The 27,790-nt window shown below is 43.3% G+C and overlaps 1 protein-coding gene across 10 annotated transcripts in view; it reads right to left on the minus strand.

Annotated features, from left to right (window-relative positions):
- Nucleotides 1-27,114, minus strand: part of LOC133096899 (solute carrier family 23 member 1-like) — a 45,489-nt gene extending 18,375 nt beyond the window's left edge. For 5 of the 10 annotated variants that reach the window (XR_009701895.1, XR_009701896.1, XR_009701894.1 and 2 more), the window contains exons 1-4: nt 26,466-26,715; nt 20,651-20,797; nt 17,705-17,862; nt 6,823-6,982 (exon numbers count right to left, since the gene is read on the minus strand). Coding sequence is in view for 6 of the 10 variants with exons in the window: in XM_061198763.1 (XP_061054746.1) it covers nt 6,823-6,982; nt 17,705-17,862; nt 20,651-20,797; nt 26,466-26,507 (507 nt within the window). In the remaining 4 variants the exon portion in view is untranslated. Of the gene's footprint in view, nt 1-6,822; nt 6,983-17,704; nt 17,863-20,650; nt 20,798-26,465; nt 26,716-27,060 lie in introns of those variants that run through there. The other 5 variants (XM_061198760.1, XM_061198761.1, XM_061198759.1 and 2 more) reach the window with 5 other exon arrangements.
- Nucleotides 27,115-27,790: the final 676 nt, after the last annotated feature.

The following is a 27,790-nucleotide window of genomic DNA, read 5'->3' on the forward strand; positions in this document are numbered from 1 at the left end:
CCATTACTATTTTCTATTTGTTGCCCTTGTTCTTCGTTTCTGTTTTTGTCTTCTACTCTTTTTCTGCCTTTTGTGGTTTTAACTAAGCTTTTTTTTCCCCTCTCCTTTCTTAGCATAACCATTATCCTTTTTTTTTCCTTTAGAGTTTGCAATGTACATTTACAGCTAATCCAAGTCCCCCCTTTTTTTCTTTCTTGCCACACCACGTGGCTTGCGGATCTTAGTTCCCCAACCAGGGATCAAACCCATGGCCTCGACAGTAAAAGCACAGTCCTAACCACTGGACCGCCCGGGAATTCTCCCAAGTTCACTTTCAAATAACACTATACCACATCATGAGTGGCGTGAGTACTTTATAGTAACAAAGCAATCCTAATTTCTCCGACCTAGCCTTTTTATCATTGCTGTCATTCATTTCACATATACATAAGCATACACAAGGATATAAAAATTTTAAAACCACCATAGTACTGGAAGGTGAAGTTTAAGTTGGTCTAATGTGTTGAAAACTGAGCTTGCCATCTCTTCCCAGAGTTTTCTACATTTTCTGCTACCACCACTTTCTAAAAATATAATCATTACTTACTTGTTCTATTACTTCTTATCTCCCAGAAAGTAATGACACCCCTATTGGTCCTATATTTGCCTCACTTTCTTTTGTGGCTAGTATCGTGATGTAGAGTTGGACTGCTAACCATCGGTGGCTTCAAGCCTTGAGATGTGTGTGAACAAATTCAACTCAGTGAAACATGGAAACTCTACCTTAAATTCCAATAGGCTGGCTCAGTGAATTAAACCAATCCATCAATTAGTAAAAGGAGGTTGAAACTTGAAAGAACTTTCCCTTGTTTACAGCACTGGTGAAAAACACTGGACCAGCAGATGGAGCTAAAATACCACAAATAAGACTCTGGGTTTGCACTCACTGTTGGACACTTGAAGGTGATGTGGGAAAAAAATAGTGGAGGCTACAGTCTTAGATCTGGGCAAGAGGAACTCCCACTCTGGGCCCTGTGCTTTAGAGCAGGGGTTGGCAAACTTTTTCTGTAAAAAGCCAGATAGTTAACATTTTAGGTTTTGTGGGCTACATATAGTTTCTGTCACATATTCTTTTTATAATTTTAAACAACTTTTTAAAATGTAAAAACCATTCTTAATTGGTAGGCAGTAAAAAAACAGATTACAGGCTGGATTTGGTCCAAGAGCAATAGTTTACTGACTCCTGCTTTAGAGGACTCACAAACACAAAAACAAATGGTAAATGTATTTAAAAAACATGGCTGTGTCTGTAACTTGGGATCCTGTGCTCAGTGCAGGCACAGCATGACCTAAACATCCCTAAACATCCTCTCTCACTACTAATACCGTGTCCTCAAAACACAAAGTAACTGCTTCAGACCATTGCAGTGTTGAGGCAGACATGTCATTAGAACACAGGAAGAATTCAAGCAGCAGAGTGCTTAGGTAGGAGAAGAGACAAATTAACTTGTCAGATCTTTCCTCTTGGATAGTACGAAGGCAAGAGATTCTTGCATAAGAAATTATAGTTCTCAGTAGGTCTAAGTGGAAGGGAAATCCTGCCCCTGGCATCTAGCAGAGCAGGGTAAGGAAACTGATGAAATAAAATTTATATTTTAAGGCAGGACAAGTAAAAAAATTAAACATAAAGTTCTCTCTGTGTGTTTGTTTGGGCCTCCTCCCTCCCTAATGTGCAGTGTGAACCTGCATTACACATTAACCAGAGCTCCTCAAAGATGAGGGGCTGCTCAACCAGAAAGATCAATTGTTTTTCTTTCTTCTGATGCTAGCAATGTAATTTCTTAAAAGAATAGCGTTCTCTCCCAGCTCTGTAGGGGGTCATGGTGACTGGCTGCTCGCTTTGTACCTGCTTATCTGGACTATGTATCCTTGGTGAACTTTATGTAAAATATCAGTATGTCATTTTGATGTTCGATCCTTTGTCTCAAAAATGTATATGACTGTGGCTTCAACTTCTAACAGGTGGAAGAGTTCCCAGAGCTTCCTGAGAATCTGCTTCCTGGGTTTATAATCCTCAGCTTGGCTCGAATAAAATTCCATTTTTTTCTTCTTAACTTGATAGTTAATTAAATTTTCGTTGACAAAATCCACTTCTTATTCTTTGCTTAGTTTTAATTTGGATTTACGAAAGCCAGCTCCCTGGGGGACAGCAGAAACAAAACAAAACAAAACCCCCCAAAACCTCAGACCACATGTATTTTGTGATTCATGCTATTGATGATATAATAAAACTAGGCTGCACTGAAGAAGAAATACATCCTGCTTTGGAATAGGTGGTACAACACACAGCATTTGAAGACTGGCCAACGGACCTGGCAAAAATCCAGGTCCCACCAGCTTGACAAGTGAAATCCTTAGGTATATCTTGGTCTGGAACTACATGGAAAAGTTCTTTAAACATTAAAAACCTCTGTTAACTCTGGGTCCACCTTGAGAAAAAAAGGAAGCACAAGGACTTGACAGATCATTGAAGTACGTCCACATCTGGGCGCACTGTTGGACTGTATACCAGAGCACGGCCACATGCAGAAAGGCTGCTTTTGAAAGGGAAGAACAGCAGAAGGTTCTGGCTGAAATTCACAAGTTATGGCTCAGACTGGTCTCAGACTGGTGTCCTGACCAGCACAGTGCCCCTGAGCTATCAGAAGCGTCAGTGGTTCCGTCCATGCTGAGTGAGGACTGACCCTGGCAGATGCCTGGTGCTTCAGCTCTGCGTGGGGCATTTGGTGCAGAGGCGGCCCAGAGCAGCTACTCAACTACTCTCCCTCTGAAGGACCATTCCTAACTAGTCTGCTACTGGGCACTGTTTGGAATTACAGCACTACTGAATGGCACCAAATAACTCCAAGATCAGAGATCCCAATGGTACCTTGAGCGATGTCAGAAAGACATGCAAATAAGGAAGGGGATCATCAACAGAATGTGCTGATTAAAGGGAAATCGTTATATTCGGGAAAAGAAAAGGCAGTTACACAAGGAGGGGTTCAGAGGATCCATGAGTAAGTGACAGTCCCCCTCCCCTGGGTGGACACTACCTCACGGGATAATCTATCTCTAACAACAGAGACTTGGATCCCACTATGTGGGTCTTTGAATTCAAAAAGCACTGCTTGGGGGGACTTCTCTGGTGGCGCAGTGGTTAAGAATCCGCCTGCCAATGCAGGGGACACGGGTTTGAGCCCTGGTCCAGGAAGATCCCACATGCCGCGGAGCAACTGAGCCTGTGCGCCACAACTACTGAGCCTGCGCTCTAGAGCCCGTGAGCCACAACTACTGAGCCCACATGCCAAACTACTGAAGCCCATGCACCTAGAGCCTGTGCTCCACAACAAGAGAAGCCACGGCAATGAGAAGTCTGCGCACCACCACGAAGAGTAGCCCCTGCTCGCCGCAACCAGAGAAAGCCTGCCCGTAGCAACGAACACCCAATGCAGCCATAAATAAATAAATAAATAAATAAATAAATTTATTAAAAAAAAAAAAAAAAAAGCACTGCTTGGAGTCTTGCTAAAGGTGCTGCTCACCCACCTGAGGAAAACTGAGACTGAAAGAGTGTAACACTGCAACAGAAGGACCTTGATGGAGGAAGGAAGGCAAGTCTAAGTCCAGCCAAAGGACCAAACTGTGTGTGATGTGACTGACAGTACACACATAAGCCCCCAGAGTCATCCCTTTAGAATTATCTAGGTTCTCGGGCTGTGGCCAATGGACTAGCAGTTTGGTCTGGCAAGTGATTGTAGAGGCTCCACTGAAATTTCACCTTTTACGGGACAGGACTTTATAGTCAAATCTCACATACTGGTGGTTCACGTAGATGCCCCTATGTCTTAAAAAGAGGAGGGAAGTATGATTTTGAATGTAGTCATTAGGGCCCACAAGATGACACCTCGGGCCACAAGCCATGCCTATGTGGGCTCACAAACTACATAATCTCCATCTCTATCTGAAGTCACTTGTGTTGCCCAGGATGATCCAGATTGCCAACAGCGATGGGCACAGATGCCTCTGGTGGGAGGATATGAGGATAAATGGCCCATCACAGAACTGACAGGCTGCCTGTACTGGACAGTCCACAGAGCATGGGAGGTTTTAACACTTTTTTAAACTGGTATGGACAGTGTTTCTGGTTTGAGCTTTGCCTATCCTGCCACTGAAGCCCTGGCTCAGGCTACAATAAAGAGACTAGCAACCCAGATTGCCCACCAGCATGAAGATCAACTTATACATCAAACAGCTCAAGGATCACTTTTCACAGCATGAACAAGACAAGAATGGACCAAGAAATACAGTATCGAGTGATCTTTTCATATTTCATGTCACTTCTCAAAAGCAGTGAAATTATTGCAAAATTAGAACGTGTGCTTGAAGCAACAAAATGTGGGTGACAAAGGCACGAAGGGCAGGCTTTGCAGGGTAGGATAGTGTAAGATCAAGCTACAAGTGGGTCACTAAACTGAGTCACCAGTGCAGCAGTTTGTAAAGGACAGATTGGGAAATGAGAAGGTAAAGAAACCATATTTTCCCAGGACTAGGGACTTGGTTGTGTTCCCTAAGATAGGAATAATAAGAATCAATTTAATTTGACTTGTTGGAATTCTGATGGTATTTATGGGCCGGATTGGAAAGTCTGGTGTTTTTCAGGATGTTTTCCAGTGGAGAGGCTACAGTGACAATATACTTATTAAATCATTTGAAAGTACCTTGGGGAAGGACACACAAGGAGAGTTTAACAGTGTTACTTTTCCTGCCCACTATTTAAAGGCTAGCAGAGAAGGACTCAGCACCTCCTCTTCCAACAGGAGCAAGGAAATGGGTTAAGAAGGGCTCACAGTGGGCAGAAAGAAAGATGGCGGCAGGAAGAACTGGAGTTACCAAATTATGGTATTGAATAATGCTACTTTTGCCCGTTGCATTTAAAATGTTGGAAATAAGAAAATGATTTCTTAGCCATATTTCTAGATACATCTTCAATCTGGGATGAGGGATGCTGGCATCAGAGTTGATTCTACCAAACTGAAACACATCTAATAAAACTAGACCCAGAGTATACTGTGCTGTACTGGATGGACAATGAAGAATGAACATTGTGAAAGGAGCCAGTACCTACTGTGATGCTGGCATATTTAGGACATGGCCTGTTGTTTGAACTTTAAGATTAAAATGGGTCATGGACTAATTCATAGGTCATTTACATGATACTCAGTCAAATGAAAGTCATGGAAATAATGATAAATAACAAAGTCTATATTGGGATATTGACCTCTAGTCACCAGCTAATGTGGTAAGCATAGAAGCAAAAATGACCCCAGGTGGTCAAATAGACCTACAAGATGAGGACAGACAATTATAGTTAACTCTAAATCATTCAATAACATCATAAAAGAATGATACACGTTTACCATCATGCACTGACCAGAGCAGCTAAAATGAAAAAGAGAAAATGTTGGTGAGAATTTGGAGTAACTGGAACTCACACATGCTGCTGGTGGGAGTGTAAATTGGAACATACACTTTGCAAATGTATTTGCTAGTGTTTACTAAAGTTGAACATATACATAACATACAGTGATGGTGAATTTTATGTGTCAACTTGACTGGGCTGAGGGATGCCCAGATAGCTGACAAAACATTTTTTCTGGGTGTGTCTAGGAGGGTGTTTCCAGAAGAGGCTAGCATTTGAATTGGTGAACTGAATGAAGCAGATGGCCCTACCCAATGCGGGTGAGTGCCATCCAATCCTTTGAGGGCCCCACATAACCAAAAAGCAGAAGAGCTAATTTGCTCTCTGCTTGAGCTGCGACATCCACCTTCTCCTGCCCCCAAACATCAGCACTCCTGGTTCTCAGGTATTTGGAATCAGTTTAGGACTTACACCGTTGTCCCTCCGCCCCACCCTTCACCCCCCACTGGAGTGTTTTGTCAATTCTACTCCTTGTCATTGGTCAAATCTGGGTAAGAATAGGAATCTTGTTACCATGTTTCCTCTGTCTTCCCTCTTTCTTTGTCTTTCACAGTGGATGTGACCCTTATTGCAGCCATGAGGCTGTGAGGATGCTGAACATGGACTGAGTGGGGTGCAGGATGGACCCTGGCTGGGCTAAGGCGTCTTAGCTTAACTCCCAAGGATATCTAGGGAACAAACTCTGCTCTAGGTCCAGAGCCCTGAGTTCAGGAATGTCCTTGGTCCAGTTCTAGTGAGTTAGTGCTGAAGACATTAAGTGACAGCTGGATTCATGCCTGAGCAAACTACCTTGTACTGGAAACCCAGTACCATACGGTGCTTGTGTAACTGTCCCTGCTCCAGAGGAGGTGGTCCTTAGCCTCACTCCAGGCCTACATATTTAAGGTCAAGCTGGGAGGAAGCTGGTTGGGCTTCCTAGAAATCTCAAGTGACCTTCACTCTCTCATACAGTACCCCACCCATGGGCCGTCCTTGACCCCTCACCTAGGAGGTCAGGTGAGGATGTTGGGGTCTGGAAGCTATCAGGTCTACTGTCCCTGAGGGTATGGCTATGCTCTCTGCCAAGAATCCTGTGTGCTGGCTTCCTTATCTATCGTTTAGATAAGCCAACCTGGAGCATGGCCAAACTTCAGAGCCTGCTTCAAGGCCACTAGTTTTTTTCCCTGGATGATAAAACTGAATTAAGCAAGGGCCAAGTATCTTAAAGCCTGGAATCTTGCTCAGCAATGAGTTGAACAATGACTGTTGAACAAATGAATCAACTCAGGAGCCCCTGTTGAGGACCACTCCATTCCTCTCGCCCCACCCGCTCACCCCAATACCTCTCGGATCCTCTTCTGCCATTCCTCAGTGAATTCAGGGGAGCTGGTGTTCACCAGACTGGCATTGAGTGTCCACGTGGGGCACTTCCAGGTGGGAAGGGACAGCATGGCCAGGGAGGGTGCCACAAAAGCAAATGTTCCTCCCTGGAGAATGGGCAGCCTGGAGGAGGGGAAAGGAGAGAGTTACCAATCAGCTGCTTAAGGGCTGGTCTGTCACTGGCCCCAGTGGAGGCCTTTTAATCCCAAGTCCTACCTTGGTTTCAAGGCAACACATGACCCCTGCAGTTCTCAGTTTACAGGGAACTCCTGCGAGGCTCCAAGTCAGACCCATGAACCCTGCCAGACTTTGGACAGGTAGGAGAGGTGGAGAGGGAAAGACAAGCAGACCGAACCACAGTCCTGGAGATACAAGCCCAGGAGCAGAGAGTCAGGTGCTGGGAAACGATTTGGGGGCAGCACAGAGCTCAGGGAACATGTTTAGTGGGTGCCATTGTCTTCCTCAGTCCCAGAGAATCTTCCACAGACCCCAGGATCAAAGCACAGCTCACACGTGTGAAGTTCCCCCCACTGACAAGAGATGCACAGCCTAGAATCTGGGTGGCCAGATTCCTTTGCCTCTTCAAAAATGAACAGCAATCCCAGACCTCTACCTTCAGGCTCCTTTTGATCACTTGGACTGAACAGGCTTGAGGTCAATTATCAGGGCGTGTCCCCCACCCAGTTCTTTCTCCCTCCTCTTCGGTGTCTCACTCTGGCCTCTGTGAGAACTTCTAGCAGTGCCCATCTGACTTGTCTCCCTTCAAGGTGAATGTAGCCTGATAAGTCAACCTCCAATAACCCTCTCTTACTAGAAGGTCAGAAGCTATCAAGGCTCACCTAGTCTCTTCGCCCTGCATATTAGAATTTGGGGTGGGGGGTGGAACAAAGGGACCTCGGCCTTGTGCTTGCATTTGTCACTATAGCACACCCAGTTTAGGTACTTTTTCTTAACAATACTAGAAGGCTATTTTTGAACTCAGGATTCCATGAAGACAGCTTAAAGGGTAAGTTTTGAGAATGACTGAACACATTTTACTTAATGAAAATATAAAGTTTTGCTGCCTAAGTGGCCTTTGTCCTGGCTGAACGTAGGAATCAGCAATGCCTGGGCATCAACCTCAGATGAGTTAGTGGGCTTGTCAAGAGGGTGCAGCCAGGCATGGGGAGGGCTTAAAGCTCCAGGTGATTCTAATGTCAACCAGGGATGAGAACAAGTAATCTAGATTCATAAATCTAGACCCATAAGGCTCCAAAATAGATTGGAATATATGGCACACACAGGGCAGGAACATATGGGTGGTGGAATGGGTATGTGTGAATAATGTTTTTAATTGAAAAATTATGGGGGGGAGATATATCAGGAGTTTGGAATTAACATGTACACAATAATATATATAAAATAGGTAAACAATAAGGACCTACTGTATAGCACTAGCACAGGGAACTATACTCAATATCTTATAATAACCTATAATGGAAAAGAATCTGAAAAAGAATATATATATGTATATATATACACATACATATATATATATATATATATTTGTATAACCAAATCACTTTGCTGTATACTTGAAACTAACACAACATTGTAAATTAACTATACTTCAATTAAAATGCATAGAAATTATGAAGCTAAGTATCTTGACAGAGAAGGGAAACATGCTATACTTATATCATTGCAAAATCCTTTCGAGCTTTTAAAATGAACATAGAAATCTTTGCATATCATATGTACAGAGTATATAATACAAGACTTGTGTTTTAATTTTTTGCTGTAATTCCATATGCACATTTCATTCATTCAACAAATATTTATCGAGGACCTGCTCTGTGAGAGGCACTGGTTGCCAGGTATTGGGGATACCATGGTGACTGAGACAAAACACCACTTATATTCTAGTTACACATTTCTCTGTTAGCGCTTGTACTAACAAACTAATCATTTACAGTAACTAACTCTCAGGGGTTCTTTAAACACCTTATGACTCCGCTTACAAGCACTCCACCATTACTATGCCACCATTGCCACAGCCATTTCAGTATTACTGGGTTCCATGAGGTCAGGGAAGATTATTTTTCTTTTCCATCTCTCCAGCACTGAGCCTAGTGTTGCAAAAACCTATGAACGTTGGGTTTTCTCATTTTATTTTATTTTATTTTTTTAGTTTAACAGGCATATAACGAAACCCTAACAAATGTTAATTTGCATTTCATTAAGTCATAAAAGATGTGCACACATTCGTGTGATTTTATATGTTTTTCCTTGTCTATAAACTGTCTACTCATTACATATAACTTATATACTGTCAAAATGTATTTATAACAATTTTTATGATGGTGAGCTTTATTTTTGTTGAAAAAAATGTTTTTTGTTATTATATGCAGGAATTCATCCCTAACTTAGAACTTCTTTAAGGGAGCACTTCAAAATTTTCAAGTAGTTCAGCACTTTTCTAACTCTGTTCACGTTCCTTTCAAGATTATTATATGCAGTTGGGAAAATGTGATATATGGACTTTCTACCTTTTTGTTTTGTTTTGTTTTGTTTTGTTTTGTTTTGTTTTGTTTTGTTTGGTCGCGCCTCGCAGCTTGCAGGATCTTAGTTCCCCAACCAGGGATTGAACCCCGGGCCACGACAGTGAAAGCACTGAGTCCCAACCACTGGACTGCCAGGGAATTCTCTCTATGTTTTTGTAATTGCTAAAAATACCTTTTATGTTCAAGAGCAAGATGTATTTTTTCCATTTATTTACTAGAGAGTACTCTTATGTGCTACCTTTAGATTCACACAATGTATCCATAAATTCTTCCCTCATTATTCTGTACTCAGACCTTCCAATCCCATTTTCCAACCATTCCTCTCCCCCTCCCCACCTCATTTTGTTAGCATTCCCATTTCTTTCTCATAACTTCTCATTGGTACCTTTTTGAGACAGGGAGAGAGATCTACATATATTTCTTGCATTTCTGCTAGTTTTTCTTTTATGCACTTTCCTGGTACATGTTTAAGATGTGTGCATTCAGTATCACTACAAGGCTTTCATTGCTTTATGTATCTTTTACCTTTCATGGTGACCTTAATGTGTATCTCAGTGCTGCTTTAATTTCACAATTAATTTCATCTGCTAGCATGATGGTAATTCCTATTTTAAAAATTTTCCCATGAGTATGATTCACTATTATTATACATACGCCTTCTGACTTAAATGTTTCTCTTGTAAACCATAGATTGTTGATTTTAAAAACTCAACATTTTAGAAATAGAAGAGCCATTTGAAGCGTATCCAGCCTGGCCTTGTCATTTTATAGATAGGGGATTTGGAGCCCAAGGTCTTAGAGTTAACCAGCATGAGTGCTTGGGTTTCCTTACTTATCACCACTGCCCTGTAACACCAGTTAAGAGCATGGTGTAGACCAAAGGCGAGTTTGAATCTGGCTCTACCTTATCAGTTGTGTGACCTAGGCATGTTGCCCAGCTTCTGCAAGCCTCAGTGTCCTCTTTGACAAAATAAAGATAATACTACTCTCCCAAGGAGTAACTGTGAAGATAAAATATATGTAAGTGATTAGCACAATGCCTGGGAAAGAGAAGAGCTCAATAAATAGAGTAATTTTCATTTTTATTCCCTCTGCAATGTGTGGCTACTTCTAGAAAAGGTAGTGTACACCAAAACATTTTCTTAATGTTTCCTCAAATAACAGATGTTATAGTATGGACTTTTTTTTTTTAAGCTCTTGTCTGGCATTCCCATTTCTTGCAGGTTGGTTCTCTAAGATTTGTTTCCTAAAACCTTCCCTATCCATCTTCCTCTTCCCTTCACCCTTTACCATCTCATCTGTATACTCAAGTCTGAAGAAGAAAACTCCCCACCATTTTCTTTTAAAACAACAACTTGCATGTAAAATGTCAAAATCTGCAGTCTCAGGAATGTCTCTTAGAAGTTTGATAGGATTGCTATTTTAGGTTGTCAAAGCCACAGAAATGTGTCCGTGGGGGTACTATCAACATCTAAGCTTATATAGTATTTTAAAACTACATAGCATTTTCATATCATTATCCCAAGAGTACTTCAGGGTGGGTAGGACAATACTGCATCGTCTCTGTATGACGAAAATGATGCTGGGGGCAGGTGCCAGTGGCAGGGTTCAGCTGGGAAATGAAGAGCCCTGATCAGAAAGTCTGAGTCACTGGGCCAAATTGCAAAAGTGTGCTTGTTATAAGAACAGCTGATAAGAGGGCATGTGGAAAGAACAAACTTCTTCAAGAGTTTATGCGGGAAATTTTTCTCATCTCTTAGTAGTTCCATTTGGGCCCATAAAACAGAAACAGCTAACCTTTTGGAAGTATTGGGAAGTTAAGCTTCAACCCTTCTCTCTGAGCTCTCATGTACTCTTCATAAGATGATATACATGATGCTTGTTAAAGACGTTAAGGCAGACTTCATTCAAGGGGGGCTACTACAATGGGGTTTTGTAATAAGGGAGAGAGATCAGGCTCAACTCCCAATGTGACAAGGAAAAGTGGGAATTTATAGCCAAGGAGCAGGGTGGGGCTCAGTGGATGGAAAGTTACTAAGAGGAAGCATCAGGGGTAAGAACAGGATTCTTGCTGAAAACAGGCCAAGGTGAACAGACATCACCTGTGGATAGTGAAGAATGAGGAAACCAATCAGAGAGTGAGGGTGGGGATTCTGGCTACAGTGACTGAGCAAGATTCTTGCTAAAATTGGATGATGCAGAGGCCAACATGGAAGCTCAAAAGTCAAGCCTAGTTGAACAGTTGTCTATTGGATTTAGCAATAGGATGATCATAGTTGATCTTGTATGTTAGACACTATAACTGAATAGGTGTCTCCCAGTTAAATGATAAATAGACTTAGCACAACTTGGGCCTGTACAAAATTCTGCAGCAGAAGGGGGAAGGTCACATAAGGCTTTGGAGTTCTTAAAACCACATTGGAAACTAGAAGGTAAGGGAACAATTCTTTCAAAATTCTGAAAAAAAAATTATTTCCAGCCTAAAATTCTATACCCAGCCAAGCTATCAATCAAGTATGAGAACAGAATCAAGACATTTTCACATATGCAGAGTCTTACAGAATTTACCTCCCATGTGTTCTCTCGGGAAACTACTGAGTACTCGTGTTCCACCAAAGAAAGAGGAAGACATGGGAACAAGAGATCTAGACTTGAAAACTGACATGAAGGGAATTCCCAGAATAAGGGTAAAGAGGCATCTCAGGATGACATATCTAATGTATACTAGGCACAGACAGCGACTGTTCCAGACTTCAGCAAGTCAGAGAGCCCCAGGAGGTAGTTCATCAAGAAGATGAAGTTGATAGGCTACCTGATGTGATGAAATTATTAAGAAGAGATTTAGACAACAGGCAGGAAGTTTATCATTGAGTTAAAAATAAACAGAAACTAAAGAATATTTAAAAAAAGAAAGATACTAATTTCAGGGAAAACAAAAAGTTGGGCAGGAAAGGAATCACTTTGTGATTCAGCTCTGAATAGCATCCCAGTCATTACAATGTGTACATTCAATACTGACCTATGCTGGGAGGGTATGAGAATAGGATGATGGAAAATATGCTTGTATGTGGTGGGAGTGAGGGCCTGTGAAAGAAAATGAAATCATAGTCATCCATATTGGCACTTCAGTCAATAGTGCCTAAAACAGAAGTGCATTAATTAGAGACGGTGGAAAATACCTAAATAATCAGCTTGGAGGGATGAGAGTGCTTGCTTCTGCCTAGAAGAAAGGGGAGAAGGGGGAGATCTCTGGTTGGTAAGGGAAGGCTGTTTGTCTGCCTTCTTTAAACCCATCACTACCCACTGCCTTGAGTGTACCTTTGACACCCACCCTCATTGTTCCAGTCCTCCCTTCTGATCTGCCCCAAAGACAAGCACAACTGTCCTTTTTTTTTTTTTTAAGGGCTTTAATGCTGACCACCACAGAGAAACAGATTGGGGAAAACAGAGATAAAAGCAGGTGAAGTGACAAAGAATCTAGGAAGTTGTCTCAAGGCTGTAGCCTTGAGTCTTAGCTCTCAAGCCCTCTTCCAAGATGGTAATGGGCAGCCCACTGGACTTTTGCTCTCACGCAAAGATTCAAAGGGTGTGGCTCACAAAACATATCCTGATACTTCTCTAAAAAAAATTTTTAAATGGTTTTTATTTCTCCCAGTTATAAAGAAACACATGGACTCTGAAGAAAAATTAATGGTAAATAAAAATATAAAGAATAAATCACCTTAATTCTACAACCCAGAAATAATCATCAACATTTTGTTCTCATCTTTTTTTAATCTTTAACTAGATAAACTTTATCAGCACACATATAATATATACCTTTCCTATACAATGTATATCACCCAGAAATAACCTTTAACATTTCTTCAAGTCTTTTCTCTGTCTTTAACTAGATAAATGATTATCAGTGCACATAAGATGTATATCTCTCATAATTATGAATTATGTTGGTCACTATTACGATAGTGAAAAGCTCAAAACAACTTAAATGTCCTTTAATAGGAAATGGTTAAACTAGAATATATTATGTACTCTAGAATATGGAATACTAAGAGATATTTTTCTAAAAGTGCTACTGTGGAAATGTGTTTATTGAAATGGAATGATATTTATAATGTATTGTGTATGTTTAAAAAGGAGGGGGAGGAGTTTTTTTTACCACATTTAAATTTTTTTCAATAATTTAAAAAGGGAGGGAGGGTGCAAAATTGTGTTTATGGTAATATCCTTTTTTGGTGTGAAAAATAAATTTTACGTACCAGCCACTGAGCTAAGCACTTTACATACATTATCTAATTTAATTATCATGGCTTTGGTAAAATTTTTTAAAATTTCCTCTTCACAGAAACACGAGGGACTTCCCTGGTGGCACAGTGGTTAAGAATCCGCCTGCCAATGCAGGGGACACAGGTTTGATCCCTGGTCGGGGAAGATCCCACATGCCGCAGAGCAACTAAGCCCATGCGCCACAACTACTGAAGCACGCGTGCCCTAGAGCCCGCGTGCTGCAACTACTGAAGCCTGTGCCCCTGCAGCCCGTGCTCCACAACAAGAGAAGCCACCGCAATGAGAAGCCTGCGCACTGCAATGAAGAGTAGCCCTTGCTCGTCGCAACTAGAGAAAGCCTGTGCATAGCAAAAAACCCCAACACAGCCAAAAATAAATAAATAAATAAATAAATTTTTTTTAAAAAATGAAGAGCAGAGAAAATATTTGAAAAAAAACAAAAAAAAAACCACATGAGGACTCCAAGATAACATTAATGCAAAAATTGTCAGGGGTAGAAAGGAGAGGGAGAATTAAGTCTCCCCTAGGTAAGGCAATACAGCCTGGGCACCCAGGAACTTGGAGAGGATGAGCCCCCAGAAGGGGTTTGGGGTTGGGACATGTGGAGCATGAGGGGCTTCTGGGGAAGAGGTCAACAGTTGGGGACAGAGACATCTGGAGCTTGAGCTGCTGGAATCCAACCTCACCTGTGTCATCATTTTGATGTTCCCTTTTGGAGTCAATCCAATGATTAGGCAAAGGGTGATGTCACAGGGATTTTCTTTGAAATAGTTCAGAATGGGGAGCAGAGCCTCAGGAATATCGAATGGGATTGATGAATTCTTGAACTTAAAAGGGTCGCTCTGTTGTGAGAAACCCTGGGTACCTTCAGAGCCCCAACTCCTTCACTATTGGACAAAGATCACTTAGTATTCATCTTTTTACTGAGCTTCCTACCCCAAGCAGGTAAGAACCTGCTACCCTGTAGGAAAGCATGTCCCGCACCTTCCGTGTAGTTAACTACCCAACCTAAATCCAGAGGAAGCAGCAGCACCAGGCCCCTCTTTGGGACACATCATCCCCTCTCCCTCCTCTGATGTGACTGATTACCAGGTCACTCTTCTACTGCCAACGGCCACCACTGTTTCTGTTCCAGCCAGAACTCCGATGGCACATCTGGTGGCCTAGTTTTCAATGGGGCAGGGGCAAGATGGCTGCAGACCTCTGGCGATGGGCATGGACTTTCTGCAGAACCAGTAACAGATGCAGAGCCAGGACAGATCAGGGCTCAGCCGCAGGGAGGTCCACGGAAGAAAAGGACAAATGCCAGGCAGGCTGATTCGGGCAAGACTATACAGAAGCCAGATTTGAATGCACTTTGGGCAGAAGTACTTGCTCCACACATGAGACTTTCCCAGGAAAATGAAAAGGGAGATATACCACTTGAAACCACTCCAGAAAAAGAAATTCCCAGGTACAAGTCATGAATAATTCCAGAGATGGAGTTAAGACCCAGAATTACACATAGTCAATAATAATTTCCTCTAGTGATTGCACTTAAACTTAATGCTTTCTTTTGAAATGGATAATGAAGTACACCCTTACATAAATTTTGGAACTGAGCGCTTAAGTGAGAAATGCCCTTGGGGGACACACCCAAGACCCCTAAATTCACACCAGGGAGGCAGCCACCCCTCCGCCAAGGATTGCAGCTGCCCACCCCACAATGGACACTATGCTCTTTAGCTCTTATTAGGGAAGCTGTTATTGCCTCTCATCATTCCCTTTGACTATTTAAGATGGTTTTAATCATTAAGATCTGAAATCTCATTGCTGCACCAGCATTTTTGCTTGCAGTCTAGAAAAGTACATAATTAAATACTGGTTATCAGATAACCAATAATCAAATCTACTTGGCCTTTGATTCACAGGCTATCAGCTAGTTTTATAATCTCTAATGTCGTAGATAGTTACTGTATTCATTAGCCTCTGAGCAGGAAGTCCATTTCCATGAGTGGAACCAAACTCAAGTGTATTCCTGTCCCCACCTTAGTTTAAGGACATTAGCATGGTTTTATTTCCTAATTTTATTTCCCTCTTTCTTTGTATGTTTAATTAGGCTATAGATTCTTTGAACTCTAACTCCTGATTTGTTGTGTCTCTCACAGGGTTTACCAGAAGGCTAGGCCCACAGGCACTCTCAGTACTGAGATTCTAGTAGGAATATGGTACTGTATCATCTTTTCTGTCAGCATCATAGGTGTCCACAATATTAGAGATGGAAGGGACTTACAGATATAACATACTTCAACTCCCTCATGTTACAGATGAGAACACTGAGACTTAGAGAGGGTGAATGGCTTGTGCAGATTCCCACAGCACAGAAGCCAGGACTAGAATTCAGGCCCCCAGTTTCCAAGATCAGTGTTTTTCCATAATTATAGTGAACACCATCTCAGTTTAAGAGGCGGTGCTTCCCCATCTAGAAGAGCCTTGTGTTTGTAACTCTCCATGGCGCAGCCCGTGGCGGGGGGGGCTCCTGGGTATCCAGGCAGGTGGCTGCAAGGCCTCTCTGATGCTACCGCAGCATCTGACACTCCAGGGACTGATCCTGGAAAAGTGGGAGGGGTCCCAGATTTTAGGGGCCTAAGAGATCAGACCAAACCCTATACCTCTTTGAGTCCTTGGTGGAGGATTTAGAAGAAATCTTGGCTCTCAGAGATGGTGACAGAAGGAGGAAGAGAGAGAAGGGAAATAACCTGACAAAGATGCAGGCACTAATCCCCTCTCCTCAACAGAAAATGGGAGAACTTAAGCGTTGGCATATCTCCTGGAAATGACTTGGAAAAGAAGCACTTTGGAAAGTGCCTTTGATTTGGTTTAGGCAAGAAGACCACACAAGGAATGAATATCCTCTGGATGCTGTCTACAGACAGCCTATCCTGGAAATAATTGGCTACCTTGTATCAGTCTTTGCCTGTGTGGTTTGATTCAGAAAATTGATAAAGAATAAATAAATGATAAAGAGTAAATCCTAAGAGTTCTCATCACAAGAAAAAATTTTTTTCTGTTTCTTTAATTTTGTATCTATATGAGATGATGGATGTTCACTTAATTTATTGTGCTAATCATTTCTTGATGTATGTAAGTCAGATCATTATGCCGTACACTTATACAGTGCTGTCAATTACATCTCAATGAAACTGGAAGGAAAAAAAAAGAATAAATGGACATTAATTTTTCCTGTCAAGTCATTTTCTCTTAAGACAGGTCGGACAGAAGCACATCGTAGGGAATGTTCTTCATTTTCCTCTGCAACTCCAGGGCTGAGCACAGACCTGGCACAGATTAGGTCAAAGCAGATTTACCAGTGAAGGGCCCCTCACTTGCACCGCTCCTTCTGAAGTCCAGGGAGGAGGCCCTACAATGTGTTCACTAGTCATATGCCTTGTAATTGGCAAAAGTAAAAGGTTTCAGGCATAATTGTCTGTAGCTATTTGTGTTACTTTAATCAAGAATCCTGGCCAATGTAGACAGTAAGTGTTGGAGCTAGGACTTGAACCCAGGCTCTTAGTTCTGGTCCTGTGCTCCCTCTATCATGCCACTCATGTAACTCATCTCAGGTTACAAGCCAAGCAAACCTTGCTGCTACCCTGGCAGGTAAAAGTCAGAATCCAGGGCTTCCCTGGTGGTGCAGTGGTTAAGAATCCACCTGCCAATGCAGGGGACATGGGTTCGAGCCCTGGTCTGGGAAGATCTCCCATGCCGCAGAGCAACTAAGCCCGTGTGCCACAACTACTGAGCCTGCGCTCTAGAGCCCATGAGCCACAACTACTGAGCCCACAAGCCTAGAGTCCACTCTCCACAACAAGAGAAGCCACCGCAATGAGAAGCCTGTGCACAGCAACAAAGAGTAGCCCCCACTCACCACAACTAGAGAAAGCCCACAAGCAGCAATGAAGACCCAATGCAGCCAAACATAAATAAACTTAAAAAAAATAAAAAGTCAAAATCCATGGGGAGGAGTTTTACCTACCTGACTCCTAAAAATACTTGCAGGAGAGTGCAAATGCCAGAGACGAAGAAAATGGTGCTGATGAGGTAGCTCTGGGTCAGGGGGTCATGCTGCAAACACAGTTCCTTGGCCAGGATGAGCGGAACTGCCACGAGTCCCCCCAGGGCCGTGAGGAAGTGCTGTGGGCAGAGCAGAGAGAGAAGATGGGCTTGGAGATGCTGTAGCTGCCTACTCCACCTTCATTCCTATTCCTACTGCCAGAGGCAAGAGCTCCACCTCTGGTCTCAGAGGAGCCTGGTCTTGAGTGACAGGCAGCGAGATCCAGGCAAACAGTGGGAACTAGGAAGGCCTGGCAGCAAGAAGCAGGGACCTAGCCAGAAGGTCTGGAGTTCAAGGGCAGGACCCTACTGCCAAGAACTGATGTTCTAGGTAAGAAATCAAGGCAGGGACACAGCACAGGAGGATATAACATGAACCAAGGAGGGGGCCTTAAGAACAAGAACAAGGCAAGAGGCTCATTATTAAAATAAGGCACAAGGTGAGGGCAAGACCATTGACCAGGAAGGCCTGAGCACATTCTCCAAGATAGATCATATGTTAGGCCACAAAACAGCCTTAGCAAATTTAAGAAGATTGAAACCATACCAAGAATCTTTTCTGTCTGCAATGGTATGAAACTAGAAATCAATAACAGGAGGAAAACTGGACACAAGTTTGTGGAACTTAAGCATCACACTTCTGAACAACCAATGGGTCAAAGAAGAAATCAAAAGGGAAATCAAAAAATATCTTAAGACAACTGAAAATGGAAACAAAACATACCAAAACTAATGGGATGCAGCAAAAGCAGTTCTAAGAGGAAAGTTTATAGCAATAAATGCCTACATTAAGAAAAAAGAAAGATCTCAAATAAACAACCTAACTTTATTCCTCAAGGAAGTAGAAAAGGAAGAACAACGTCCAAAGTTAGAAGAAAGGAAAAAACAATGATCAAAGCAGAAATAAATGAAATGAAAAACAATAGAAAAAAATCAGCAAAACTAGAGCTGGTTTTTTAAGATAAACAAACACTTAGCTAAACTCAGAAAAAAGGAGAGAAGACTCAAATAAAATTAGAAATGATAGAAAAGGAACACAAAGTACCACAAAACACTAGTATGAACAATTACACACCAACAAATTGGATAACCTAGAAGAAATGGATAAATTACTAGAAACACAAAACTTACCAAGACTGAATCATGAAGAAATAGAAAATCTGTACAGACCAATAAGTACTGAGGAGACTGAAACAGTAATCAAAACTTTCCAGTGAAGAAAAGCCCAGGACCAGATGGTTTCACCGGTGAATTCTATCAAACATCTAAAGAAGAATTAGCACCAAGCCTTCCCAAATTATTCCAAAAATCTGAAGAGGAGGAAACACTCCCAAACTCATTTTACAAGGCCAGCATAAACCCTGATACCAAAGCCAGATAAGGACACTACAAGAAAAGAAAACTACGGGCCAATATCCTTCATGGATATAGATGTAAAAATTCTCAACAAAATACTAGCAAACTGAATTCAACAGTACATTAAAAGGGTCATATACCATGATCAAGTGGGATTTTATCCCTGAATGCAAGAATGGTCAATATACACAAATTAAAAAATATGATATACCACATTAATAAAATGAAAGACAAAAACCATATGATCATCTCAATAGATGCAGAAAAAGCATTTGACAAAATTCAACATCCTTTCATGATAAAAATATCTACATTATCCATTTTATTGGCTCATAATAATATTTTAAAAAATAGTATGACATTTGCTCTTCTTATTTTGTAGAAAAGCACAAAGAAGTTAACAAAAAAGTGTATCCCATCCTTGGTACCCCACATTGAACTGTTTGTAAAATTAAAAGAAACACATCTATGAGATTAGAAAATTCAAGCTACAAAAGTTACAAAATAAATAGCGAAAGTTGAAAGCCACCCTTCCTTTCCTAGTTTCTCTTCCCAAGGCTAAATACCTCTATTAGTTTCTTGTGAATTCTTCAAAATATACAAAATTACTACATATACTTATTTCTATTGTTGTATCTCTCTTTTGTTTGTTAGTTTTTAACACAAAAAAAGATCACATTATACACAGTTATTTACTTGGCTTTTTTCACTTAATATATATTGGTGATCATTTTTTAACTGCAAGGTAGATACATCTTTCTCTTTCTAACAGCTACATAAAAAAATTACTTGTTAGGATGTGCCACAGTTCTCTAAGATGGATATTTTGGGGGTGTTTCTAGGGTTTTGTTTGTTTGTTTGTTGTGATTTTACTATTACCAAAAGAAGGACATCTTTGTACTTACCTTAACGAGTCTTGCCAGCATATCTGCAGGGAAATCCTTTTTTTTCTTTTTTTTTAATTTGGCCGCGACGCACGGCTTGCAGGATCTTAGTTCCCTGACCAGGGATTGAACCCCGCCCTCAGCAGTGAAAGCACAGAGTCCTAACCACTGGACCACTGGGGTATTCCCTACAGAGAAATTCTTATGCGTTAGGGACTGGGTTAAACAATATATAAGTTTTACAAGTTCATAGAAAAGTTGCACCAAATAACATTCCAACAAAAGTGTTTGAGAGTGCTTGTTTCCCAATATTCCCCAAGCACTGGTTATCAAACATCTTAGTTGTTGCCAAACAAATTATAATTGGTAACTTGAAAAAAAACCCAACACCACAATGGCCCAGTTGGTGTCCTTGACGTGACCTATTAGCTCAGCATGGGGGAGAATCCTCCCCTAACTCCACGTCCCACCCCCAAACTCCTTGAGAGAAAGAGAGACTGGAGGAGCCTTGAGCCCACTGGAGGTCAACAACATGGAAGCCAAGAATATCAGCAATTTGACCTGAGTGTGTGTTCATGTGCCTTTTGAGGCAGAGCTTCTTCGGACCCAGTGCTTATGGGTGGCATTACCTGGACCCCCAAGAAGATGCAGAGATACCATGGTGGGATATCCAGGATGCTATAAGCCAGGTGGCTACTGCTGAGACCCCTAGGCTGGCCATCCTTCTTCCTGCCTTGGCCACCTTCATGGGAGTTGAGTACACCATCACCTCTCTGCTGAGAACAAGAGAAGAACACATTTGAGCATTTCAAGAGGAATCAAGTGGACTTTTGATGCCGAAACCTCGGCCTCTGTGCACCAGTACTGAATCAAATCTCAGAGACAGAGTTTGGGGTGAATTAGAAAAGAATAACTTTATTATTTTGCTAGGCAAAGGGGGACACAGTGGGCTCCTGCCCTCAAAAACTGTGTGTCCCAACCTGGGAGGATTTGGTGAGGAGTTTTATAGCAACGGTTCAAAGGTGGATTTGCTGATAAGATTAGGGTGTGTGCAGGGCCTGCACTCCTTTAATCTGATCTCAGGTAATCTGATGAATTTCTGTGGTTCTTTTAATCTGGCCTCAGGTGATCTTCTTGAAGAGCTTCTCTGGTTCCTTTAATCTGGAATGAAGAATGCTGGCATCTTCCATTTATTGGGGGTTTTAGTTCTATAAAGAGCTCAAAAGATATAGTTATGTGTATCCCTTGAGGCTGAACCAGGACCCTGTCCCAAGGCTGCACTATGGTTTCTTGGCGGCTCCTCCCGTGTCTCTGCATCCCCTCCCTTCCCTGATTAGCAACTGTTTGAACCTGCTCTTTGGGACTCAGGGAAGGTCATGGAAGCTGGAGTCTGCTCCCTACAAACAAGGAACGGGGAACACGGAAAGGCTTCCGTGCCCAGGAGCCCCCTAGGGTCCTGCTCAGTGTCACTTTCTGATTTCAACCAGACAGATGGACAGCTTTCCAGAGGCAAGAGCGATGGGATAGAGATAACTGCTGGCCTGCTTGGGATTTCTAGGTCAAATGACCAGTGATTTTCTATATTATACATCTGCAGCAAGACCTCCACATGCAGTCTGGGGCCAATCAAGAGAGGTGGGTGCCTTGCCTGAAGCCCTGGCAGAGAAGAAACTTTGTGGAGGAGGGAATGGGGGTCAACTCCACGGTCAGGTAAATGGGGATTCTGGCCCAGAACGGTGTAGCTGCCCTTGCATATGCTCCTACAGGCCAGCCTTGCGCCAAAGCCCTCATCACAGCATGTTTATTATAATGGATGGACTGTTTCCTTATCCATCTCTTCTGCTGGGGTGTGAGTTCCTAGAATGCATTCACTGTGCCTTATTCTTTTTGTCAGAGCTTCTAGAACAGTCTGTGTGCTCTGAACAGTCCGAGTGTATGGATGAATGAATGGATATAACACAAATGTAAATAAGTGCAGGGCATACAGAATGCTCTAGGGTCAATAGCCAAGTTACATTCCTACCAGTGTACCCCTCCCAATTAACTTTGAATCGTAAACCTTCTCCTCCAACTTATTGGCTATATAGTTTACCAAACTTGGGCAAATTACTAATATTTTTAAGCCTCCTTTTTCTGATCTATATAACAGAAATGTCAATAACACCTACTTTGTAGTTGAGGCAGTCCTCCTCCCCTATGGGGTAGAGCACTGGCAAATCTGATCCTAATTCCTTCCCAGTACTCGGGGCCCACATCACTGGCGATGGAGAAAATGGCCCAGCGCACTGAGCCTCCGGGCAGTCGGAGGAGCCCGGGGCCGTGGTCAGGCTTGCTGATAGTGGGTGGACTGAGCCAGCCACAGCACAGCTCTGCAGAGTCACATTGTTCCTGGGCCTCAAAACAGCGTTTGCTCGTTAACCTTCTAGCATTTAGTTTCTGAAACTTAAATGTAAGGATTTTGTCTCTACTCATCTATTTAGCAATGCCTGGAAACAAGCATCCCACAACTGTTCCAGGAAGCATTCCCTGACTTCACTCCACCCCGGCCTCAGACTAGACGAGGGCTTCCCTCCTCAGAGGCATGTTTACTACAGCCCAGAACACACCTCACTACCATCATATGTTTTCTCGTCCAAAAGGCCATAAAGTCCCCAAACCACTCTACTCCATCTCTAGCACAGAGTTAGTGCTCATAGCACTCTGTTGAGCTATAAAATAAATGAACCCACGTATAAAGTAATGACCATAAAGAATTTTTCTCACGGATTTTTAAAAATAAATACTTAACTGGTTAGAATTCTTTGGAAACAACACACTGATCTTATTTAGACTTCTGAAAAGAAGGAGGCACTGATGCTACTTGGTACTTGGGCCGCACAAGAAGGACGGGTGGCTCTGCCTAAGGAGGTCAAGGCCAAGCCAAAGATGGCCGGGAGGCTGCTGGAGGGAAGTCTGGAGCACTTATCGCGAGGTTTAGTGAAGGTGTGGCACAGTCAGTGAGCACGACAGCGAGAGCGGGAGAACAGGCTGAGGAAAAGAGGAGGGGCAGAAGGAAAGAGCAGCTGGCTGATTGGCTGGTTGGTTGATTGATGCTGGGTAGGCTACACAGAACAGCAGAGCGCGCAGTTTGGAGTGGGGGAGACGTGGTCTGTCATTCCCCTGCTTGGCAGCCATAGGCACTTCACTTCCCCTCTCCCAGCCTCGGTGTCCCCTTCTAACTCTGCGATGGTTGCAAAAATACTGGAAGTCTGCGTGGCTGCCTGTTATGTGCGCCGGTGATTGAGCTCACTCGGCTGGGGCAGGTACAGCTGCCAGCAAACTCACCTCATACCTTCTCCCAGGACCCATCGAATTCTCAGAAAGGTGATGGGGAGGGAAACACTGACTGAGGGAAATGTTAGTTTGGGGTCTTTTTTTTTTTTCCTATTAAGAGTCAATGACTCAAAAGAGTGTTCTCAGCCTGATGACCTCTGAATATTCTAAGTTCTGTCTAGATATCAACTTGGACCATCTGAAGGTTATGGAAACCACTTCTGTAATCGCTTTAAAACAGTTTTCTGGGAAATTGACCTTGTATGAGGCCCCACATGAAAAAAAAATTAGAACTGAGAGTGGGGAAAAACTTGTCTTCGTTGAGAACGGCTGGTTCTTCGCTTCTGATAAGAGTGTGAGACTTCTGTGAAACCCGTCAGTCATGGCTGGTAGAAAGCATAGGGCCTGATCAAAATATATCTTTTGTTGTAAACTACCTTACGTCACTTATGCAAAGCACTGGGACAAAAAATAAAATAAGCAGGTACACAGTGTACCTGAGATTGCTGTGTGTCAGAGATGAGTCACTAGCATATTAAAGACACACATAGAAACAAGTGTCATCCCAGAGATATTTTAGAGCAGGGGCTTCGCAGATGGAGGTGGAAGAAGTCCCATCTCAGGGCATATCCTTTATCCCAGGAGAATCCCTGGGCAGGAAAATTCTGTGACTCTTAGAGCCGCGGAAGAATGCCTACAAATCCCTTTTTGAAGGAAGAATGAACTCTTAACGAAGCTTCCCTGCCAGTGAGCACTGGTGTGAGAAGGGGGGCCACGAAGTCTCCTGGTTGGAATTGTCTATCAACTCAACACACGAGCTGTAATTTCGCCAAAAGCCTTGCTCAAAAGAGGCATTGTGCCGAGGCTTGGCATTTTATAGTGCTTTACAGTTTGCAAAGACCTTCCAATGCATCCTCTCATTTGATTCTCACAACCCAGTTGAAGGATGAGGAGACTGAGGCTTGTCGGAGGTCCCCTTGTAAATGGGAGAATGGAACCCTTCTCTTCTGGTGTCGAGGGCAGTTGCTGGCAGGTGCGTCCCTGTGAGTACAGGGACGGCTCGCCAGCTCTCAGGAGCAGACCAGCAGGGCAGCAGGAAACTCTGCTGCAGAGGGGGCAGCAGTGGGAAGGAGGATTCCTGGGGGGGAAGTGAACCCCTTGGCCCTCTGACTCCATCCATCCCCCATACAGCCTCCCACTCCCCGACGTGCCCCTCTAGCTTTGCTTCCTAACACTTCCATTCAGCTGACTCTAGCCAGTGGGATTGTCCATATCCCTCCAAACGTGGCCTCAATTATCCTGCCTCAGTGCCTTTGCTCACCCTGTGCTCCCTACCTGATCCCCACGACCCTGCTTCTCCTAAACCTGCCTTCAATGAGCTCAATGCCTCGTTTTCCTTCACCTCTTCTGCTTCCCCCACCCGATATGATTGTCCTCCTTGTACTCCCAACACATCTTGTTGCTCTGTTATGTAATTCACCAACTTCTCCCTTGTATCAGAAATATTTTTTTATACCCCGCTTTCCCCTAGCTAGGCCATAAGCTTTCAGGGTGGGGAAGCTGTCTTCCCCATGTTTATATCCCTAGACGATTCTAGCAAAGCAATATGCACTTGAAAACCAAAAACGTCTCAGAAAATGGCCTCTTAATCTGGGTGCTGAAACTGAGGCTTTGAAGAAAATGACAAGACAGGCCACTGAAAAAAAGTCAGATATGTGTCCAGACTCCTCCACTCCCCACTGGCCTCAGGTGAGCCGAAGAGGTGGAAAACACCACAGTCTTCAGAAAATGGAGTCTTCAACTTATTTCCCAAGATTTTTTTTTTTTTTTGGCTTCCATAAGGTAGTGGCAGAAGAGTTTAAAAAAAAAAAAAAAAGGCCCCATATGGAGTCACTTATGCTAAGCCCCATGTCGGCAAACCAAGACTTAATATCTAACCTAACTGCAGTTTCAGTCTCTCCCAGGAATGTAACCTTTAACCAGTCAGTCTGGAATTATCTGTTCAGCACTAGCGAGCTGATCTGCCTGGTAGACACCTGCTTTCAGGAAAGTTACCTCGCCCGAAACAATCCACTCTTTGATAGAATAACTTCCTTGCCCTGCCTCCTTCTGCCAATAAAACTCTTCCATTTTGTACAGCTCCTCAAAGCTCCTTTCTATCTGCTATGATGGGATGCTGCCCGTTTCATGAATCATTGAATAAAGTCAATTAGAGCTTTAAATTTACTCTGTTGAATTTTGTTTTTTAACAGAAGGAATTCTGAGGAGAAGAGAGGAGATTTCTCTCAGGTGACTTCCACAATATTCCAGAAGAGATGGTCAGGGTCTCTTTACCAGAAGGCTGACCAGCAGTGGGCAGGGTCTGACAGCCTGGCTCCAGGCGATAGTTCTGAGGGCCCAGCCTAGGTTCGTGGGTGGCACCTGTCCCACAGACACCATGGCTGCACCTGGTGGGGGGAGGCTCTTTCTGGCTACGGTGGGCAGAGGGTCCCCACTCAGTCCCCCCTGTTGTTTTTAGGTGGCCAAAATAGGTTGGAGAGAATGGTGGGACCAGGGCTCAAGGACGAGCTACAGAGGCCTCCAGATGGGTTACTGTCACTTTACTTCTCTGGGCCTCAGTTTCCTCATCTGTAAAATGGGAACAGAGGTGCATGCTTCATTGGCTTGAAGGTAGAAAATAAAGTACATAAAGTGCCTGGGGCATACTGGTTATTCAGTAAATGTTAGTTCTCTCTCTCTCTGTCTCTCTCTCTCTCTGCTTCCCTCTCTCTTTCTCTTTGTTTTGCTTCAGAAAGGGCTTCTGATCAAAGAAATCATAATGCTGAGAAACCTGCAAAACAAACATTTAGATTCAACAGAGTAAAGCAAAGAGGACCTTTCAGCTCTCCCTTCTTCCTTTGTAATCCATTCACAGAGTTTAGCACCCAGGGAGGAATCTTTGCCTCTGTGAGAGTGAGGTCGGGAGGACAGCTCTAATAATCCAAAGTCTTACCCAGAACATGAGTCAATGTCCTTAGCACTAAAAATGAACCGGCATTAGGACTTCATGCTGGGACCCCCTCCAGGTGTCTTTCCTCCTTTCTGCTACCCCACCCCACCCCTTATGCTTCCCTCTCTTTTACCAGCGCTCACCAAGGGCTCGGGGTGCTCACAGCTGGTGATGGCAGAGTTCATGGCCGCTTGGGGTCTTCTCCTTTTGGCTTCCTCTCAGAACGAAAAAGAAGTGAAGTCGCTCCAGGAGAGGAAGATTAACTTCTCACCGCCTGCCAAAATAATCAGAGAAAGACGAGGATCTGGGCCAGCTCCGGGGAGGGTGGGGCCTCCAAGCCCCACCTGCCGGTCTGCAACAGACTCCCCCTCCAGCCCTCTCTGGTCAAACCCCAGGGGACCAAGGTGCCTTCAGTGGCAGGGAATGTTTCACAATTTGCTAAGTATGGGTAATTGCAGAGAAGTTAATGATCCCTCTTGGTACCGAGGAAACAAATCAGGGTGCAGCCTGTTGGGAGGTGGCAGGAGAGCACTTTCCGGAAGCCAGGTTGCCAGGGGCAGGAGACGAGGGGGATGAGGGTGAGGCTCTGGGCTGAACATAGAGGCTTTTCTGTTTTCTAAAGCTGATTTCTAGTGACTGGTTGAGCCGGAACGAAAGCATTGCAAAAGTAGCGCAAGTAGCCTGGCCCCTGAGATGCACTAATGCAGTCATTAGCGAGGAAAAGGTATTACTGCTGACCTGGGAGAGGCCACTAAGGCTCATGGCGGGAGCAAAGGCCTCAGGTGAGAGACGGAGGAAAAAAATGCTTCTAATCCTTGGGTGCTTGTCTCCCTAATACCCAGAGACTGCTAATAACCCCCCTTTCAGAGAGACAAGTCCAGGAAGGCATAGTCTTGCTCTTATTCTGCACAGGGCACTAAAACGCTCCTCCAAAACTCTCAATAAACCCCACTCTATGAAGTCCAGTGCAAGCAAATACCTGCTATTCATAATGATGGAATTTCTGGAATGGGTAGCACTGGGTCTCAAGTTTCGGGAAACACACAGTGGGACACTCGTAGACGTTGATGGGAGTCAGTCCAAGAGGAAGCCCTGAAAAACACAACAATGAGAAGTCTGACAAGGGAGGGGGCAGAGCTGACTTAGGCTGTAACAGAAAAACCAAGGTTAGAAGAAGAGAGTCAAAGGTCACTAGTTACTGAATACTTAACTGTGCACTGCACTACACCTTTTTTTTTTTTTATCTTACTTAATGTTCACAACAAACTAGCATTCACATCCTTATTTTACAGGATTAAAAATCCTGTAAATTCAGATTTTTTTAAGATTAAGAAATTTGGGTGTCGATGGGTTAAGCTATTTGCCCAAGATTCGTAGCAAATGCAGGAGCTGAGATTCAAACCCAGACAGTCTTGTTCCACAGCCCACGGGGATCAAGGAGATGCCCAACGGAGACAGGCAAGCACCC

The sequence above is a fragment of the Eubalaena glacialis genome, chromosome 8 (assembly GCF_028564815.1).
Source record: "Eubalaena glacialis isolate mEubGla1 chromosome 8, mEubGla1.1.hap2.+ XY, whole genome shotgun sequence".
In the NCBI taxonomy this organism is placed as follows: domain Eukaryota; kingdom Metazoa; phylum Chordata; class Mammalia; order Artiodactyla; family Balaenidae; genus Eubalaena; species Eubalaena glacialis.